Raw genomic sequence first — 22,705 nt, forward strand, 5'->3', positions numbered from 1 at the left:
TATGGACAAAATAACTCGCTTAAGTATCAAACTTGTACTTTCTTGAATCACAGACATTTCTTACAACCATTTGAATTACTAAACATAAAGAAAACAACCGCTTGGCAGTTATATATAAAATGGCTATTATATGTAAAATTTGCACTTTCGAAGGCAGTATAGTTGACTTGAAAAACACAGAATTGATATCACTAGTCGAGCTCCTCGTCTTCGACAATCTCGTTGTCCCTGTTCAAACAGTTGATACCCTGACATTCTCCGCACGCGAACGTACACGCTAATCCATTTTTTTTGCAGCTGCATCGCGAGTTCTCGCAGCCTGTCTTACAGTTGCATCTCACGACACTCAAAAGAGTCTGAGGTGCGGGCAACAAATGGGTCATCACAGGTGAGTATTTATGGTCTCTGAGGACCCAACCCCAGTCAGCCGGGTCGAGGTCAGCTGGTTCCCCTTTCCAACGGGATACCTGGAGGCGCACTCGCTGGGAGTGGAATGAAGCTGCAGCTTCGGTTGGCTGAAGCCTTCCAGGCTTAACAAACGCCGTAGTATTAGACGAAGAAACTTTTTCCAAGAAAATTCGATGTCGCAGCTTAGTGAGATCTTCGTTTGGTCGTACTTTATACAAGCTGAGGAGAAGATATTCACCCGCTTTCACAATTTCATCTTTGGACGATGATTCATCCAGAAACACTTTGCATTTTTTCTGAACACTTCGCTCTTCTTCAAAAGAGGTAGCACAGCTTGCTTTCCAAGTCCGAAAACTCGGGAGGTCGTGTCACATCCCAAGAGTGCGTGCCCTACCAGAAGCAGCCTGGATACTTCTCCCATTTTTTTTGGCACTTCGTTGAGGCACCAGAACCGTGTTATCGCTTCTTTTGCGTTCGTTGACGATTCGAAGTAAAGTGTTTTTGCATTAGGCGGGAGGTGATACAAGAGTAGAATCAGAAGGTCAGTGTCGTTGCCAAGAACTATTGTTTCAGAGTTTTCTGCTTTCGTTACGGCAGTCTTCACGATTAGATAGTCAGCATCGTCCTTCGCATGGACGACTTCAAATCCTTTGGCTCTGAGTTTTTCCCCGATGTAGCTTATAATTCGCTGTTTGTTCTGAGAGTTGTTCAAAAACTCTTCCTTCTTTTTCTGGAGCTTCATCCCTAAACTGAAATCGATCACTTGATGCTGGCTTCCCTTACACCGTCGGTTGTGCGTAGCATCTTTCGTGGTTGGACCAGCGCTGTATCCATCGAAGACAACAGTAGGGGAGGTACAGCGTCGAGTAACGAAACTAACATAGCTGTCACAGATTGAATCATAAGTATCACCAATCTTCCAAGGTACTTGCTGAAGCAGCCAACCTCCGTCACCTACAGTGACACGATCTGACACTGGCAGGTGGTGAATCGAGTCCGTGTTCGCTTCTTTCCATATTGCTTTCGCTAGTGCAGGTTTGTCTGACTGACGCATTATGCCAGGATTCTCAAACAAAGCGGGCGGATAACTGCACAGTTCGTAACGTAGAGTTTCTGCCATGTCATTTTCAAATGTATGGGCAGCAGTCGAAAGACGTTGAAAAAGCAGTGCAGAATCGATATGCAAAATCTCGCCATCTATCCTAATGTTCCCATCGGATGCCAGTGTAACGACTTTATCTTTCTTCCTGAATGAAAAACTTTCGACGGATTGGCCATCCATGCGCTGGAGGATCAGCTCACCTACAGCTTTAGCATCCTCTGCATTGACGCCTTTATGGGCAATCAGCCCGGAACCTATACTTCTAAGCTCTGTGGAACTAGTGAAAGGAGAGTTCTCTAGAAGGAATTCAAGAAACGTCAGTAGATCCTTAGTATCTCTCTGTATTCGTGCTGCGGTTGCAGTAACGTGCTGTTCACTAGAACTGTACTCTAGACCCGTCAGTTTCTGCATTAGATCATTCACTGAAGCGAGTACTGGCATAGACATTGTCCATATGTTTCTCTGAAGCTCAGTCATCCCTTTTCCTCTTGTCAGCCCTCCATCTGTTTTTAAGCTCCTCATCAGGACTGTCTCGATGACGAGGTCTGGAGCCAATCCAGCCCAAAAACGATCACTTCGTCGGGCAATAAACTTGCCGCTTGCAAACTGTTCGAAGAGCTGTGGATTCGATGCTTCAAGTTTCTGCATCATCTGAAGAAAAAGACGAACTGACTTGGCATAAAGATTATGCCCCGCAGCTGCGAGGTATGGGAGCATATCAGAAAGAGAGGATAAGTAGAGATCCCAGTCTCCAGTCCTTTCTGCTTTCAGAAAGTTCCAAAAGATCGAAACCATCTCGGAATACTGCATGAATAGTTTCGCAGTTCTGCTGGATTTCAGAGACGATTTTAAGGCTTCGAGGCGTAGCGAAATCGCCTGAAGGGCTTCGTGGTTAGCCGCTTCTTCCACAGAAATCTTTCCATCCACCAAATCGTCATTATGTTGACGAACCCACGCGCTTGTCGATAACGGTGAGGAATACGGAATAGTGTAATTTCAGTATTTTTCCGTATTTCTTTCTCGAATTTTTTTTTTGCCTTTTCCGAACCTATGGGGTAGCCGAACCTCTATAGATCTCCTGCATTTGTTCTCGAACTTTGTTTTAGATGTCAATTTTATAATCAGCAGATAGAAAAACCCCAGAAAACACATTTCCACATGCTTTCTACCCCTACCCTGTATATTTTCCTTTTTCCCCTCCCTCCCCCCCCCATTTCCCCGTTTTATGTTAATAGATTTTTGTATATCATTTTATATCTCAATTTCATAATCACCAGATAGGAATACCCCAGAAAATATCTTCCAAACCGCTTTCTACCCCTACCCTGTATTCTTCTCTTTTCTCCCCTCTTTCCCCTGTTCCCCCGTTTTCCGTAGTACTCTTTTTCTATACTGAATTTTAGATGTCAATTTCGTAATCAGCGTATGTGAAAACCCCAGAAAACTCACTTTAAACTATTTTCTGGGTATGTTCGGCATTTTTCCCATTTTCCCCCGCATTTCCCCCTTTTCCCCTGTTTTTCGGGTACTCGCCCCACTCGGATTTATGGGGACAGAATGGGGTACAGAATTTTTTTCTGATCATTTTGGTACCATTTTCGTTTATATTGCAATTTTGTCCGGGTTCGACCCTTTTTTGAGCTAAAAGTCCTGGACTACTAGTCCTTTACCCAGTTTCATAACTAGCTTTTGTTTTGGCTGAGCTAACGGAGACGGTCTAAAAAGGACGTGCTGTGATGAGAAAAGGTTGTTTCTGAGTACTATTTCCAATTTTTTTCAACTTTCTGTTAATGACAGCAATCCCACGTATTTCTCGTGGTACCTTGAAAGACAGAGGCACAAGAAAAAAGTTATCCTAAAAATTGGTGAGTAGATGTAATTTTGGAAAAACATCATTGCGCCAAATCAGTTCTTTCAATTGTAGCAGTTGATCTTAACGGTTCTACAGATAGCTCTGCTTGATAATTTTGGATTCTCTTGACTGGTGTCAAGTGATTTGTAAGTCAAATGTAAGTGACTTTAATAGGGACAAGATTGGGCAGTATGACCAGAGCCTCTACTGAAACCCTGCCTCAGGAGTCGTAGCGTTGACCAAGGAGCCAAATTTGAAAGCAGGACTTAGATGGAGGGATGGTAAAGCTTATTTACCATCCCTAAGCTTTCCTTTGTTGGGGGATTAGTTCTTTTTGAGGTGATGGCTTTAAGGAAAGGTCTTCTGAGAAAATTAGCTCCAATAGACAAAGCTCGTCCGCTCTCGTGAAGGCTTTATTTTTAATGACGAAGTAGGGATGACAGGATGGATTCTTTGACCGCAACAACAAGAAGCTCCTTTGTTTTAATTGAAATAAACATGATAATCAAAGCTTAAGACTATTCCTCGATCATTATGTGATATGCTTTGAGGGAAAGGGAAACATTCAAAGGGTTGTTCTCTTAGAGATGAGTGACTGGAACGCACAGAGAAACACTATGTTAACTTCCTCAACATACCTAACATTGCTAAATTTAAGAAATTGTTTTGATTATAAATTAGAAATTGTTTCAATTAGAAATTACTTATTACAAAATGACCAAAAACAATGAATATTAAGGCGCTGCTTTACAAAAAAGGCCACTCTATCAGATAATGGGGATCTGCTAAGACCATTTCCCATTAATCTTATCTGTCTCCTATTAAACGTAGCTAATAAACTCGTTGAATATCCCGATGGACAGAGAGTTTTCTAACTAGAAACATTTTCCATCCTGAAAATTAGGATAATACCTAGTTTCCCTTTATAGGCTTGTGTTATACTTTTCTAGCAAAGACAGATCTAACATGCGCCTTTGTATTTATATTTATAACGTAGGTGGTATGGGAAATGGGGAAACCTTTAGTTTCGAGTCAGGTGTGAACTTGTGAAAATAGTCGAAAATTGCTATTCGAATCGAACGTAAGTTGAATAGACGTTATAATACGTGTTTATTCAGAAACATTACTGAAATAATTGGAATAAATAATGTGACAAAATTGGTTCGATCCCGCTAATATTTGCATGACAAAAAAATGGCTTAAGTGGATTTAGAATTTCTATAGGAAGAAAGGTTGCAGACAGGGGAATCAATTGGGGGGGGGGCTTAGTTTTATCCCCCACCCATAGATTTTGAAAAACGCGTTTTTGGGGAGCGTTTTTCTTGAAAATGCATCTTTTGTACTTTCGTAGGAAAAAACAAGACAAAAACAATCCTTTCTATATACGTCCCCTCTCCAAGTTATTGTGACTTAAAACCACTGTTAGTAAGCCTATCTTCCTAGAATTTTTTTTAAGTACTCTATAAGGAATAAGAGAAAGGTTGGATGTCACAAATTAAACTTAAATGAAAATTTAAATTACTTAAAGTCTCCGATTAATCCTTGGCTTTATAACAAAGCAGAAGAATAAATAAAGTGACGTTTAGAATCTGTATTCGTTGAAGCGTGAATTTGTAGCGGTTTTGGTATTGTTCTAAGATTTAGATACCCTAGAAAGTTTTACTTGAAAAGAAAGTATTCACTCAAGTTACTAAAACCAATGTTCAAAGTTCAAGGATAGTTTCCGAAACACAATTTCTTGAAACCTGTAAAAACCTCTCCATAGAAATTTTAAGGGTTTTATTTGACATTTAGTCAAATGTCAAACTTTTTTTTATTTATTTCAGAAGCTTTTGTTAATTTGTCCATATCAACACAGTTTTGTCAAAATCGGTAGCAATTTTTCCAAAAGCTTAATTTCAGAAGCTTTCTTTAATTGTCTGAATCAACACTATCTCGTCCATATTGGCGTCAATTTGTCCAAAAGTCTAAATTAAGAAGCTTTGTTCATCTGTCAAAAACTAGAACTTTTGCCAAAATTGGCACCAATTTTTTCAAAAGCTTAATTGCAGGTGCTTTCGTGGTATTTATGTATTATAGGAGAAACACACTCGAGAACTTACATCGCGAACATGAGACATTACCCGTTTTCATGGTGGTGATACCAGACAATTAGCTTCGGCTCGGTGGAAAAATACATTGGAGTTATATTTTTAGTTAAATGTTTAGTTAAAAACGGCCATGTCCGAAGTCCAGAACTATATATATATATATATATATATATATATATATATATATATATATATATATATATATATATATATATATATATATATATATATATATATAAAACCTTCCCTGAAGGCAGTTTTAAGTAAAGAACAACGTCATCCGAATGAAAACTATTTACAATCATCGAACGAGATGAGTAAAAAGCCTTCCGAGAAAATGTTGATGTAGAAGATTTGACAGTTAATATACCTCTTAGATTAAAAACTGACCTAACTAAAACCAAAACAAAAATTAACTGACATGAACTTACATTGCAAACATGCGACACTACCCATTTTTCACGGTGGTAATACCAGACAATTAGCTTCGGTTCGGTGGAAATATACATTGGAACTATACTTTCAGTTAAATATTTAATTGAAAAACGGCCGACGTCCGAAGTCCAGAACGTTGTAAGCACAAAAAAAAGTTTAGAGTAGTTTTAATTTAGAGGTCTTAAATTGGCTCTCATAGTAAATATTTTGTTTAATTTGCAAATATTAAAAAAAGAAGATTCTTGTACCCCTCTTAGTTCAAAAGTGTTTTAATTTGCCTGCGACTAAATTTTTAACATCACTACTAAGAAGGGGTCAAAGGTTAAGATTTAGTTTCTTCAGTAATGAAAAAACTATTAAAGGCTATGGAACATATGTTATACCATTCCCCTCCCTCAGTCCCCAAAGAAAAAAAAAACAATATATCAAACCAAAATCACGAGCTGAAATAATTCGTAAAAAATATGATAGTACTTTTGAATCTATTCGAAAGATGATCCTTTTTTCTGTGTTTTTCTAAATTTTATCTTAAGAAGATGTATTGCGAAGAGGCCAGAGAGCCAGATTGTAAAGCCAGACTTTGCACCTTATTCTAACTCAAGTGTGAAAATGTTACTTGCTTGTGCGCCTGCTTGAACGGAGCCTTCAACTCGAAAAGAGAAACATACCTCGAAGAAACCAAAGCTTTACAAAATAACTTCAGATAGTCTTCTCTGATATAAGCCATATAACTAAAGTTTCAACTTATACGCTGTAGGCTTTGGTTCAGGGACAAGCTAAAAAAATCATTTTGGTCCCGGGCAAGAATTTTATGAAGCTTTACATAATGACATATGATAATCAGTAATTCTTCTTGAGGTTCACAACTTATACAACAATTGTAGAAGTTAAACTGTTGCCCCCTTTTGGCAATAAAATGAATCGATAGCATGGGATGTTGTGTTGTTTGGGGTTTGACGCGTTCGACCAATAGATCATATGCATTCGTATCACTCAGTTGTTCTGTGCCTTCTATAATCACTAGCTTGCTTGGGTGTCACTTCAGTCCGTTAGATCATATGATGTTGCGTTGTTGTTTGGGGTTTGACGCGTTCGACCAATAGATCATATGCGTTCGTATCACTCAGTTGTTCTGTGCCTTCTATAATCACTAGCTTGCTTGGGTGTCACTTCAGTCCGTTAGATCATATGATGTTGCGTTGTTGTTTGGGGTTTGACGCGTTCGACCAATAGATCATATGCGTTCGTATCACTCAGTTGTTCTGTGCCTTCTATAATCACTAGCTTGTTTGGGTGTCACTTCAGTCCGTTAGATCATATGATGTTGCGTTGTTGTTTGGGGTTTGACGCGTTCGACCAATAGATCATATGCGTTCGTATTACTCAGTTGTTCTGTGCCTTCTATAATCACTAGCTTGCTTGGGTGTCACTTCAGTCCGTTAGATCCTATGATGTTGCGTTGTTGTTTGGGGTTTGACGCGTTCGACCAATAGATCATATGCGTTCGTATCACTCAGTTGTTCTGTGCCTTCTATAATCACTAGCTTGCTTGGGTGTCACTTCAGTCCGTTAGATCCTATGATGTTGCGTTGTTGTTTGGGGTTTGACGCGTTCGACCAATAGATCATATGCGTTCGTATCACTCAGTTGTTCTGTGCCTTCTATAATCACTAGCTTGCTTGGGTGTCACTTCAGTCCGTATTCACTGAACCAGAACAGTATCGCTTGACTTGCTAATGGAGGGGGGCTATTTTCCTGCAGCAACTGCCTGCGTTGAAAAACGGGAATCAAAATACTGCAACTATGCATTGTCAAACAGCAATTAAAATACATGTACAACACAATAATAAAAAGTAATACAATTTTTACACATTATAGCCAATATGAATACAACCAATTGCCGATAAAATATATCTAAAATGATAAATAGGGCAATTCTAATAGCATGGGATAAAGAAGAAGAAGAAAAAACAGTGTTGCCACCATAATACAATTTACCACTAAAAAAAGGTCCCGGAATATACAGCAAAATCCTTCTCAGTGTGCGCAGGGTTGATCGAAGAAAGAGAAATGAGTTCATTTTCCTCTTTTTGTGCCCCCTTTTACAAAAGAAGGATGATCGAAGTAACCAACCATCATTTCTTGTTAGTTTTCTGTAGATTCTAATTTAAGGCTGGAAAACCTTTATAAAATGAGATGTTCAGGGAAAGAATTTTTTTGCTCCGCCACTGACGTTAGTCCTAAATGTTTATCAGAAGTGATCAAATGAATTAAAAACGAAATTGTCCATTATCCCAATGGACAAAACATCATCAACAAGGCCATAGAACCAGCGTGTTAGGCGCGAAAGCCTTATAAGGGGAAAGGGCAAAAAATTTAAAAAAATGAACATTCTAATGGTAGGACAGAAAAAGATTTGGGAAATTAGCGTAATAATAATTGTGTCCTGTATAGTAGGCTATTTGTAATTCGGTATATCTAAGCATCCCATACAGGCAGCAACAATCAATACGAGCCATAGTCTATAAAAGGTTCGTTATTTTATCAATAAACAACTAGTAAATTTATTTTACTATGACTGACAATTAAAATTACTTATATGAGGGGGTACACACCTGGGGTTGACCAAAGTGGGGGGCGCGGCCTGAAAAGTTTTAGAAACTCTAAGTTACTCTTTGATTTGTTTAATTTTCCAAAAGATGAACTGAGTTTCTTATTCATAGTCTTCGGGTGTTTAAAAGAGGTTTTAAAAAACTTTCCTCGATTAATTGGACTATAGGTCGCCAGCCACCCGTAGCTGGGAATCTAAAACATGCTAGATTAAGCCGAATTGGAATACATTGGAATGTGTCTTGGAATGGTCATCAAATTTTGGAAAAGACCATCCCTCTGGAAAAAGTTTCTTGCAGTTTTAGTGTTTCATCTTTTCAATTGTCCATTATATATATATATATATATATATATATATATATATATATATATATATATATATATATATATATATATATATATATATATATATTAGCTTTTTTTTATAGCTAAACACAATAAAAAAGGTGAATATGACTGCCCAGGAATGGTATTCCATTTCAGTAGTGTCAGCCTCTTTTTTATTTTGTTATTGTTTGTTCGTTTTCTTTTTTTCTCTATCTCTTTTGCTCCGTCTTGTTCAATACTTTGTATTTTTGTATGTCTGTGTCATCACCTTATGTCGTGCAGTTTGAAAGAGGTTATGATGTTTTTTTGTTTTTTTTTAAGTATTTGTCTTCGCGCTCAGTGTGTATTTCTTCTTTTTTTTTGTTTCGTTTATTGCTCCGTCTTTTGCTTTTTTGTTTGACAGGTTTTCCAATAAGTAATAATAATAATATATATATATATATAATATATATATATATATATATATATATATACATATATATATATATATATATATATATATATATATATATATATATATATATATATATATATATATATATATATGAAAGTCTTTTAAAAAAGAATTGTAAAGTTAGTCTTTTATTGTTATTAGCACTATAAGCGGCTCGGAAAAGATCCTTGTGGAAAAATCTGTTGTTTTTTTACGTCATCCCATTGGACCAGTACAAAGTTTTGTTCGCTTGACTTATTCTCATTTATTTTGCTCTTGTAACCTAATATTTTAATTCTATATTTGTGGAATTATTTTTCCATAACAACCATTTCGGATTTTAGTTATTGTTTATTGATTCTATCTATAAGACCTCCTTATCCTATCGTTGACGTAGGCTCTTAAATGATTTCTCTGTGGAGAAATGTTGATGTAATTATTTTGTGTTCGTGTCAATGATTTTTACTGCTAGTGTATATTGTTGGAAAGATTTTCATTTGTTTCTTCGTTTTCTTTTTTTCTCTATCTCTTTTGCTCCGTCTTGTTCAATACTTTGTATTTTTGTATGTCTGTGTCATCACCTTATATCGTGCAGTTTGAAAGAGGTTATGATGTTTTAGTTGTTTTTACAAGTATTTGCGAGTGAACAAACAAATTGATAAAAAAAAACAAAAAAAAAAAACGTGAGAAAAAGGAGAATAAAATCTCCCTTTGTCTTTTGTCTAAATCAAAAGTCGAAATGTTGCGGGCTAATATTCAATTTCATATTTTTAACCCCTTTCCCTCATCCTCCCACCTATAGCTGTATCGGAAACAAGTTGTTCAATCATTAACAATATTTAGCTTATAGTCTCTTTATTTTTTATTTTATTATACTACCACAAAAAATTAACAATAAATATATGACTGATAATCAACAAAACAAAATATTCAACATCAAATATTCCCCGCAAGACTTATGGTCGGGAATAAGGGGAGAAAAAAAAATAGAACGTGAGAAAAAAAACGAAAAAAAATGTATAAAGAAAAAACACAAACTAACATTAAAACAAAAATCAGCCACCCACTACTATACAAAGAAAAAATTAAAACGAAAAAAGAAAACTATCCAGCGATCAAATTTTAATGGCTCTTTTAGAATCACCAAACGAGTAGCACTTTCTAGCAGATATGAATATTTCTATATCGTACATATTTTTGACAAGCAGTGTTTTTGTTGGAAACAAAAAATATATTTAAATGAATAATTTATATTAAAATCCAAAATAACAAAAAAGCAGGTAAGAAGCAGGTGATAATTCTTATTCAGGCAAAGGTAAGCTTGTCTCCAAGCGCAAGTTTAACCAGGTCATGAGCTTAGCAACAGCCCTCAAAGAAAAAGGCGTAAAAAATTACAAATAGCACAGTGTGACAGTATACCAAAACTGAATCTCATTTCCATCATCCGAAATGATCATTGAATGCAAGGGCACATTAGAGGTAGAAACAAACATAATAAAGAATGAACAACCGCCATCGATTAGAAAATATCCTATAATGACAATAATAATTATTTTTTTGGGCCCGCTCATACCAAAAAAAAAGAAAAAAACGGAGTAATGGAAAAGCAACAAGAAAAAAAAGAACACCCAACATAACAGAATAAAAACAAACATCGACTTCTTCATTCAAGTTCACGGGTAAGGTGCAAAGCGAAAAAGTCGCTCAACTATTCCATTGGCATTTTCTTGGTACTTTTTTTTTCAGAGGAAGACACAATGTCAGTCGGGCCAACCATAATTTGAGACCTTAGAATGAATATGTCTCTTTAGTGGTGCAGTTATCTAAGAAAAACTTCACATTTTTTACGAAAATTAGAAGGGGGATTGGCAAAATTTGTTTTTTCCTAATCTAGAAGAGATCTATTTCATTTTTAAAAATAAAATATATTTTTCAAAATCTGGGGGAGGGGGAAATCCAGGGAAGGTGCATGCTCCCAACCCTAATTGATATCACTGTTGGCATCGGAATCAGGATACTCATGACTCAAAAACGATTCCAATATCAAATATGTGAAAACATAAATAAAATGAAAACATACTGTGCATAATTTACATAAAAACATATTATTTATATTATGCAGTTTCGAAAGTTCAAGTTTTTGAACTGCAAATAAAAATAGAATAGTGCCTGATTTGATCTGCTTAAGTTTGCATTTATTAAAATTCTTTGAAGCAAATACTGAAACTTATTTGTTCATATGAGTATTTGTATATAACTAGGAAGGGAGGAATCCATCAGAATGTCAGAAAATAAGAATTTAAACTTAACGGGTAAACCGAGCTTGAACGAATCTTGTGTATAAGGACAACGGATGTTACCATATACCATACACCAGACACCATTACCATATACCATAGAAGAGAAAACCACAATATGACAAACGAAACAAAACCATGGTAGGGATCCAGATTGCAGGCTGCTCAGAAGGAAACATCTTCATAATGTACATACCTTATACATTACACACCTTATTTTATGCTACTTTCGAATATCATATTCACAATTCTGACAATAGACCTCCCTCCTATGATGGTCCCATATAAAGCCATATAAGATATTTATTCGGTGTTTTTAATCTCGTGATGCGTCGCATAACGGGTAGCTCCAGTGTTGGGATCAGAAAATCCAGTTTCACGGTTTCAATGGAATTGTTGGATGTATTATAATTTAAAAATGATTTGAAATGCGGATAATAATGAAAAACATAATAATTTGAGTAATAGAAAGGTCAAGCAAGAACTTTATTGTTTTAGTGTTGTTATTTTTTTTAGTTTTGTATATATCCTATCGGCTATGTCTGGGACCATCAGGGGGGGGGAGGTGTGGCACTTCGTCAGAAACGTGAATATGGCATTCAAAAAGAGCATGAAATAAGGAATCTAATTGGTCCTGGATAACAGATGTTCCTCCTCGTAAGGAAACACTATAAAATTCGAAAAACAACTTAAAAATTGTAAAATGCTTATTGGTATCACCCCTAAAATTGCTTCACTTTCCCTTACATCTTCCTCCAAATTTACAAATATATTGTCCAAATTATGTGTTTTCTATGGATTTTGCAATGTGTCACTCTTATTCACAAATAGTTTTAACGGCGAAGAAACAACATCGGCGAAACCAAGAAACAGAATAAGGCATGGGGACTATATAACTTGGACTGTATCTTTGCACATTAGGGGGATGGGGGTGAAAGGAAAGTGAAGTAGTTTTGGGAATGATATAAGTAAGTACTTTACATTTTTTTTAAAGTTGCTTTCAGAATCTTATAATGTTTTCTCATGAGCAGGATTAACTGCCCTAGCAATGACGCATGGACGGATAATAAATAGACATATTTATTAACAAATGAACTAACCTCCTTTTTATACAATCGCAATAAGGGGGAAATTAATTTCAGGTTTGCTTCTCACTCAATTGGACTATCTGTCTTGGCTTTTTCTACAATTAGCCATGACTCGATGCCCACAAGTATTCCATTTTAAATCAAGGGGGAGGGGGTCAATCTATCCCATTGGATGGGTCATGAATCTTAGGTTGACTCGGGCAAGAGTGTCAAGACTGGGGGAATTTCTTGACACGGGCAGTAAACGGGAATAAAAGCAAGACATTATTCCGTTTTCTGTCTATGTGTTTGCCAAGCCCAAGCAGTGATTTTGATCTTTTTTGGCGAAACCAAGAATAGACTTTTTGCACATGTAATATTTTTAGGTAGAGTACGGTGATACATGGAATTAACGATAGTTCTGTTGATTTATTTTGTATTTTTGTATGCTATTGTATTTTATTTGTTTTTTTGTATATATTCTGTTCTTTTTTCTTTTTGTTTGATTTACCACTTTTTAGAATGTATAGTGGTTGAAAATTACATTTGAATGGTTATTATTATGTGGAGAGGTTTATATTGAATTTAAAATGTGATTAGACAACCAATAGGGTATCTCAGATATGAATCTATTAGTGAATTTTAAAGAATTATAATTACTTCAAAAGGAAACCGACATTTTATCCTGTGTAAGCAATCTATATTTTGGGTAAATTTTGGCAAAATTTGGATGGTACATATAGGCTGGTTGTATGTGCAGAAGGTGAAAAAGGTTACGGAAAGTCATTCATCAAAACACTCATTTCATAAAAAATAACTCCCCAACATCTATATGTTATAAATCTTTTGATTCTATTTTCTGAGATGACTAGATCTTAATTCTAGTTCTATCAATATGCAGCTTACATCTCGCAAAACCCATGAATTCTGTCGTGATTAAACTTTGGACTAAAGGACTACTAGAAAAAACTGATTACAAAATATAATTCACCCACTAGTTCTCAATCAACAACTAAGCAGTTTTGGCGTCAACATTTACCTGCAAACAGTTATCTGCAAACATGACTGCTAGAGTATTCTCATAGGATAAAGAATTGGGGAGATCATTTATATAAATTGAAAATAGGAATGATCGCAGGACAGATCCCTAAGGAACATTAATATCACCAAGAGACTTAGGCTGGGAGGGATGGCCTTGACCTTCTGTTGGAATACTTTCTGTAATTTTGCGTCCGATTGTCTAAAGAGAGAGTTGCTGGTGTTCTGAAATGTTATAAAGCATTTGAGTATTAAAATGGATGACAGAGGGGAATTACAACTGTGAATAAAACACAAGGAGAAAATAGTAAAATTAGATTTACATATCTATATATATAAATAAGTTGTCTGTCTGTCTGTCTGTCGAGTGACGTCATGCTTGTGTGTCGACTGATGTCATGTTTGTCGACTGACGTCATTATAAGGATTGAGCTGTATGTCGTCATGAAGTTGTTTGTCGACTGACGTCATGTTTGTCAACTGATGAAATTACAGACCGGGACACCAGGACACAAATGACGACCGGGACACCGGGACACAGGGAATATAAATGACGACTGGGACACTCAAAGAGAAATTACCGACTGGGACACCGGGACACAAATAACGACCGGGATGCAGGTAATATAAATGACGACCGGGACACAGGGACACAACTACAACGGGGACGCTGGGGCACAGGGAGGATATATAAATGACGACCGGGACACAGGGAATGTTAGAAGAGAAATTACAGACCTGGACACCGGGACACAGGGAATATAAGTGACGACTGGGACACTCAGAGAGAAATTACAGACTGTGACACCGGGACACAAATGACGACCGGGACACAGGGAATATAAATGACGACCGGGACACGGGGACACAACTACAACGGGGACGCCGGGGGGCACAGGGGGATATATAAATGACGACGGGGACATAGGGAACGTTCGATTAGCAATCACCATCAACAAAGCTCAAGGGCAATCATTAGAATAATGAGGTATAGATCTGAATACGGATTGTTTTTCCCATGGACAATTATATGTTGCATGTTCAAGAGTCGGTAAACCTGACAATCTGTTTATATGCACAGACAATGGAACAGCGAAGAATGTTGTATATTCGCAAATTTTACGTAGTTAAAAACATATATATATCTATCTATATTCACAGGTGGGACACAGGGACACAACTACAATGGCGCGTAACTAATATGGCGCGTAACGACACGCGCGCGGGGGGGGGGGGCTTGGGGGATGGAAGCGCCCCCACCAACTAAGTGTTGGGGTGGCGCGAAGTGCCATCCCTACAGCTAGTTCTTTATAAAGGTTTTTTTCCCATGCAATATTTAGAAAAAAGAACTGATAATAAAAAAAAAAATCAAAATAAAGACTAATCAAATTTAAAATGAAGAAAAATATTGTTTTATTAGAGACGGCTATCACAGAGATGGGAGTTGGGGATTTGAGATTTGCTCCTGAATAGGCGGATTTTATCAGCCTAAGGAACATCACCACCAAGTACCTTTGGACAGACGCCAACTACTGATCTTCATTTATCGGAAAGAGAACCATTACTGGGCAAACATCAAACATTACCTACAATCTTGCTGAGAATGAGTTTACCCTTCAACTGCTGGAATTTGTTCGTGCAAACCCAGCCACATGCAGCGAATAAGATTCATTGTACCACTTGGTGACGTCATTTTGTCTTTATGTCCTTTTAAAGCGAGTCTTGTGCAATGAAAAAAGATTTAAAGGTCTTCTAGGAGGACTAATCTTCATCAGATATTCTATTATATAAGACTAGCTGTTGGGGTGGCGCTTCGCGCCACCCCAACACCTAGTTGGTGGGGCGCTTCGCGCCCCCCAAGCCCCCCCGCGCGCGTAAGTCGTTACACGCCATATTAGTTACGCGCCATTGTAGTTGTGTCCCTGTGTCCCACCTGTGAATATAGATAGATTTATATATGTGTTTCAAACTACGTAAAAATTGCGAATATACAACATTTTTGGCTTTCCCACTACTGGGAGCTTTCCGTTTCCAATTGCCAGCAATTGATCTGAAAATGTTTGACCAGAGTAATCGTTTTGCAATCGGACACGCATATTTGTAGTTAATTTTAATATTTTTACGTGTGCCCATAAATTAGAATTTTTCAGGCAAGCATTCATTTCGTCTGCAGGAGTTAAACTACGTAAAAATTGCGAATATACAACATTCTTGGCTTTCCCATTGTCTGTGCATATACAAAGCCGTATGTACTAATAATGACGTCATATACAAACGCTCTTTTTACAAACAAACAAACATGCATACACACAACTCGTTTTTATATAGATAGATAGATAGATAGATACAATACAAATTAACTGCGTAAAACTTGCGAATATACAACATTCTTCGCTGTCCAGTTGTCGCTGCATATAAATAGATTGTCAGGTTTACCGACCCTCGAACATGCAACGTACAATTGTCCATGGGAAAAACAATCAGTATTAAGATCTATACCACATTTTTCTAATGATTGACCTTGAGCTTTGTTAATGGTGATTGCAAATGCTAATCGAATTGGGAATTGCAATCTTTTAAATTGAAAAGGCAGATCCGTTGGAATCATGGGAATGCGAGGAATAAGAACAGCCTCACCCTCAAAAGGCCCTGTCAAGATTGTGGCCTCTATTAGGTTTTCCATTGTTTTTTTTACGGCAAGTCGCGTGCCATTGCAAAGCTTTGGTGGGTTGATATTTCTTAAAAGTATTATTGGTACGCCTATTTTTAGTTGTAGCACGTGTGGTGGAAACCCTGAAAGATCTCTGGAATTTAAAAATTCAGATGGAAAATTAACCGCTTCATTTGGTTCCAAAACTGTGTCGACTGACTTGTAAAGGACTGCCTGGTCTCGAATCTTGGTCAAAACAATATTGTTGATTTCGTGGACATCTATATTTTTGGGTGCGAGAATCGCTCTTTCACTTAGCCATTTATTATTTTTATAATTTTTTAGAATATTCGGAAATACTTTTTCAATCAATCCATTTTTGGACGTCACTAAAATACAGAAATCAGCAGGTAGTTGTATACGTCCTGAAATTGAGTCTATCGTATCATAAATGTCTTTTTTTCCGACGTTAACTTGGAAATGTTATTTTGTACATACGACAATAGATCACTCGTACTGTAACTTTGTTCACGATCAAATTCTACACATGTCGAAACAGCAGCGATACGGTTAGGTGAAGGCATTCCCAAATCCTGAAGAGGTTTGTTTGCCATACGTACGCACAAATCTATATATATATAAATAAGTTGTCTGTCTGTGTGTCTGTCTGTCAGGTGACGTCATGTTTCTGTGTCGACTGACGTCATGAAGTTAGTTGTCGTCATTTATGCTATGACGGTGACGTCATTAAAGATATTTAAGACATATATGTTCACGTAGAAATCTATTAATGTTTAAGTTTAAAATGACTGATGAACTTACAATGGCAAAAGCCGATGAAGATACTCAAAGAGTCTATGCCAAAAAACCTGCTGCTGATAGAGAAAGTCAGAAAAGAAAGCGTGCCGAGGAATCAAAAGAACAGCAAGGAAACAGGCTTGAGGCTAAAGAACGAAAAACCGCGCAGTTAGATGAAGATCCACCTGGACAGCGAGAGTCAAAACATATCAAAACTGAAAATGATAGCGATGATGATTGGGTTTGGGATTTTGACTTGGATAAGGTCATCAATGCCTACCAGATTTTAGTTAAAAAAACAAAGGTTCGGCGATATGTATTTCATAGTGAAGCTGAAAAATAAAGAAGAAAAGAAAACTGAACAAAGAAAAAATGTAAAAAACTAAAAAATACTAAAAAGAAAAAACACTCAAAGAGAAATTACAGACCGGGACACAAATGACGACCGGGACAGAGGGAATATAAATAACGACCGGGACACTCAAAGAGAAATTACAGACTGGGGCTCCAGGTTTGAACCTTGGCTTTAGCATTAATACAAAAGAAGAAAAAAACTAAAAAAGGTAAAAACTACAAAAAAACTAAAAAGAAAATATATATATATATATTTATATATATATCTATATATATGAAAATAAGTTGTCTGTCTGTGGATCTGTCAGGTGCATGTTTCTGTGTCGACTGACGTCATGTTTTCGACTGACGAAATTACAGACCGGGACATCGGGACACAAATGACGACCGGGACACCGGCACATAGGGAATATAAATGACGACCGGGACACAAGGAATGTTCGATTAGCAATCACCATCAACAAAGCACCGGGACACAAATGACGACCGGGACACAGGGAGTATAAATGACGACCAGGACATAAGTAAAAAAAAATTAAAAACTAAAAAAAACGTAAAAACTACAAAAAAAATAAAAAGAAAAAAAAACTAAAAACTAATAAAAAACTAAAAAAGCTAAAAAGCTAAAAAAACTAAAAAAGAAAATAAAATGAAAAAGGAAAAAAAATGAAAAATAAAGGAGAAAAACAAAACTAAAAAAAAGAATAAAACATAAAAAAAGGTAAAAAACTAAAACCTTAAAAAAGACCAATTCAAAAACGAATGTATATACAGACCGGGACACAAATGGCGACCGGGACACCGGGACATGACGACCGGGACACAGGGACACAACTACAACAGGGACGCCAGGGGGCTCAGGGGGATATATAAATGACGATGGCGACACAGGGAATCGTCGATTAGCAATCACCATCAACAAAGCTCAAGGGCAATCATTAGAATCATGAGGTATAGATCTGAATACGGATTGTTTTCCCATGGACCATTATATGTTGCATGTTCAAGAGTCGTTAAACCTGACATTCTATTTATATGCACAGACAATGGGACAGCAAAGAATGTTGTATATTCGCAAGTTTTACGTAGTTAAAAACATATATATATATATATATATATATATATATTTATATATATATATATATATATATATATATATATATATATATATATATATATATATCAAACCCAATCATCATCGCTATCATTTTCAGTTTTGATATGTTTTGACTCTCGCTGTCCAGGTGGATCTTCATCTAACTGCGCGGTTTTGCGTTCTTTAGCCTCAAGCCTGTTTCCTTGCTGTTCTTTTGATTCCTCGGCACGCTTTCTTTTCTGACTTTCTCTATCAGCAGCAAGTGTTTTGGCATAGATTCTTGAGCATCTTCATCGGCTTTTGCCATTGTAAGTTCATCAGTCATTTTAAACTTAAACATTAATAGATTTCTACGTGAACATATATGTCTTAAATATCTTTAATGACGTCACCGTCATAGCAAAAATGACGACAACTAACTTCATGACGTCAGTCGACACAGAAACATGACGTCACCTGACAGACAGACACACAGACAGACAACTTATTTTTATATATATACTAGCTGTTGGGGTGGCGCTTCGCGCCACCCCAACACCTAGTTGGTGGGGCGCTTCGCGCCCCCCCAAGCCCCCCCGCGTGCGTAAGTCGTTACGCGCCATATTAGTTACGCGCCATTGTAGTTGTGTCCCTGTGTCCCACCTGTGAATAGAGATAGATATAAATATATGTTTTTAACTACGTAAAACATGCGAATATACAACATTCTTCGCTGTCCCATTGTCTGTGCATATAAATAGATTGTCAGGTTTACTGACTCTTGAACATGCAACATATAATTGTCCATGGGAAAAACAATCCGTATTCAGATCTATACCTCATTATTCTAATGATGTGTCCCTGTGTCCCGGTCGTCATTTATATTCCCTGTGTCTCGGTCGTCATTTGTGTCCCGGTGTCCCAGTTTGTAATTTCTCTTTGAGTGTCCTGGTCGTCATTTATATTCCCTGTGTCCCGGTGTCCCGGTCGTCATTTGTGTCCCGGTGTCCCGGTCTGTAATTTCTATTCGAACAATCCCTGGGTCCCGGTCGTCATTTATATATCCCGCCTGTGCCCCCGGCGTCCCCATTGTAGGTTCTTCAGTCATTTTACAATTAAACATTTTTCCGTGAACAAATGTCTTAAATACCATTAATGACGTCACCGTCAAAGCAAAAATGACGACAACTAATTTCATGACGTCAGCCGACACAGAAACATGACGTCACCTGATCCACAGACAGACAGACAGACAACTTATTTTTATATATATAGATAGATACATCGTTGGATGAAACACGAATTAGTGCTAGAAAAAGAATAAGAATTTCTTTACTCCTGATCCCGGAATGAAACTTCTGGAAAAGCATATGAATGAAATCTGGAGTCCTGTCCCACGCGAAAAGAATATTTGATGGAAACAGTCTTTCATGCTCATCCCTTTAATTTTTTTTGAAATAATCATATTAAAACGATAATCATCAAGGATTTCTACAAGCTTTGACACAGCTCTTTGTCAAGAGATCTTATTGTGAAATTGCAAAACACAAATTTAGACTTTTTCCAGCTTGCACTCGTAAAAAACACCCTTTGGCTCCTGGAACCAAGCCAATTTTGATTCGGACAGGAAAGCAAAAAATTCACACTTTTTTTTTAGAAATTTTGCCACCCAGTTTCAGTTTTGTTGTACAATTTGCTTAATCTAACTTGTCTTATTGTTGGCTCCATCTATCTGATAACCTTTTTTTACTATACAATCTGTGTTTCCTAAAAAAATTAAGATGGATAATGAAAATAGTAATAAATTGAATTAAAATATGAGTAATCGTCTGGGAAAAATTTCTATGAACGTCAAGTGATACATTTCATACATAATCTACAAGTTTGCTAATCCTTCAACACAGTCAGAAGTTCATACACACACTCCGAATCTTTCAAAACTTACCTTCAATCATTCAGAAGTTAAAATACACACTATTTCTTGTATTTTTGAAAGTTTTTGGCTTTATCAGACTAAGATTTTCAGGATTTGTACATACACTACACATTTAGGTACATTGTTTTTCTTGAATATCTGAAGCTGAAAAATAGAAAATTCGAGAAAACTTGTAATTTTAGGATTGTATTGCTTAGCTCTAGTAGAATTAGAAATATGACTACTAACAGGGTAAAAGGTTTTCAGTTTAATCAGAGACGACTAATACTTCTAAAAACCCACTACAATACCAAGCCACCTAAGGTCAATACAGTTTCGGGCACTCCTTTTCTATCCCAATCTTTTTTAATTAGAGATAAAAGAAAGGACAAAGCTTCGTAATATGTGATTAATATCTATTGTTTGTGCTTTTTGTATTTATAAGTTTTTGCGAACTTAAAAATTTTATGGTATTTTTTAGTTTGGAAGAAGGTTGGAGGGTATATTCTATGTTGTATCAATTGTCTACAAATATCATTGTTTTTGGATTCGTAATGTGATTTTCTTTTTGTCAGGACCTTCAACCTTCTAAAAAATTTGCATTTGCAAATGAACTTGACGGTTATTTTTAAAAAGATACAGAGAATGGAAAAGACATATTTTAAAATTTAACTCCGACAGAGGAAAAAATTCTGCAAGTGAGACTGCGTTTATTTAGTTCAATTGTTGCTCAGCGGGTTATTTGGAGGGAAAGATATATTCCACTTATTTTTATTAAGAATAATGGAAATACTTGACTTTGTCTGCTAACTTAATTGCTTTCTTTTAAAGATAATGGCTAAAATTAGAATCAATGGGAGAGCTTGCAACTTTCTAATCCCATTGCAATGTTTTTGCTAAGAGTCACTTGATGGTGCAGATGGCTTTCTTAGTAACACCAGCATGAGTCCCCATCCTAACTAGTTTGTATGACTTTATTTGTCTAATGCATAGGATTTAACACAGCTAATTTCCCCCTATATTTTTAGGAATCATGAAAATTCTTTTCGTGTCTGTTATAATTTTCCAGTGTATATATCCCAGCATAACAGCGCCTGTTTCACCATTAAAAGGTAAGAACCAATTATATATTTTAAATTAGTTCCCGCCTCAAGTTCTAGTGTATTTAAAGTTTAAATACTTTTGGCTTTTGGTTGAATAATTTTCATTCCCTGGAGATTTCAAATAAAACTTTACAGAAGTTAACATTTGAAATACTCGCCATATTAAATTTACGCTATTTTATTTATCTGTGGGATAAATGAAGATCATATAAATGGCTTCTTAGATATGATTAAATAAAAAAAAGTTTTTTTTTTAAACTAAAAGTAAGGAGCGACATTAAAACTTAAAACGAACAGAAGTTATTCCATATATGTAAGGGACTGTTCCCTCCTCAATGCCCTGCTCTTTACGCTAAAGTTTGACTTTTTCTCTCAACTCTACTTTAAAAACAATAAAAGCTTATATATTTAAAATCAACATTAAAATACCATTCTTTTGATGTAACTATTGGTATCAAATTTCTGTTTTTTAGAGTTTCGGTTACTATTGAGCCGGGTCGCTCCCTACTACAGTTCGTTACCACGAACTGTTTGAAACATATTTATGTTCAAATTTGAACTTACATGGAAACGAAGATGCTGGATTTTAAAGCATTGTCGATTGCGCGGCTTGAAGATCTACGAATCACTTTAGAATTTATGTTTTCCATCCTAATTCCTACATTAGTAGAATCCCCGAACTAAATTCGACAAACTTCTTTGGAAACAAAAGATGCTCCAAAGGGAATAGGAATGGATTGCTAAAATTTCTGGGAAGATTTTTTCTTTGTTTTCGGTTTTCGCTCAGCTGGAGGTCACCTATTTCCCAACAAGTGTGCTTCTATCGATAGCAAGAGTTGATTGTTATAACTGACTTTGTCAGTTATAACATTGGTCCCTAATATTTGTTTATATATTGTTTTACATAATATATTGTTTTACAACATTGGTCCCTAATATTTGAGAGAGCCTCCTCTCTGTATGTATGTGCGTATACTAATAAAAAATCAATTGAAACAGAGTTGTTTCAATATAATTTGCAAATTAAACTTTGACATTTTGTGGACAGTACTACTGCCACTACTAACAACTCACTGCAGCAACGCACTGCTGCACTCGCTGGGAGCCTACATAGCTACTCTCACTCTTCCTTCATCCCAATCTATTCAAAG

At 36.4% G+C, this 22,705-nt stretch overlaps 1 protein-coding gene across 1 annotated transcript in view; it reads left to right on the forward strand.

The window, feature by feature from the left end:
• Window positions 1-4,306: 4,306 nt before the first annotated feature.
• The window catches only part of LOC136041065 (uncharacterized), a 134,907-nt gene continuing 116,508 nt past the window's right edge, over window positions 4,307-22,705 (forward strand). Inside the window, exons 1-2 of the mRNA XM_065725619.1 lie at window positions 4,307-4,443; window positions 21,480-21,563. Coding sequence (XP_065581691.1) covers window positions 21,485-21,563 — 79 coding nt within the window. The 5' untranslated portion in view covers window positions 4,307-4,443; window positions 21,480-21,484. The remainder of the gene's footprint in view (window positions 4,444-21,479; window positions 21,564-22,705) is intronic.

The sequence above is a fragment of the Artemia franciscana genome, chromosome 21 (genome assembly GCF_032884065.1).
Source record: "Artemia franciscana chromosome 21, ASM3288406v1, whole genome shotgun sequence".
Taxonomy (NCBI): Eukaryota; Metazoa; Arthropoda; class Branchiopoda; order Anostraca; family Artemiidae; genus Artemia; species Artemia franciscana.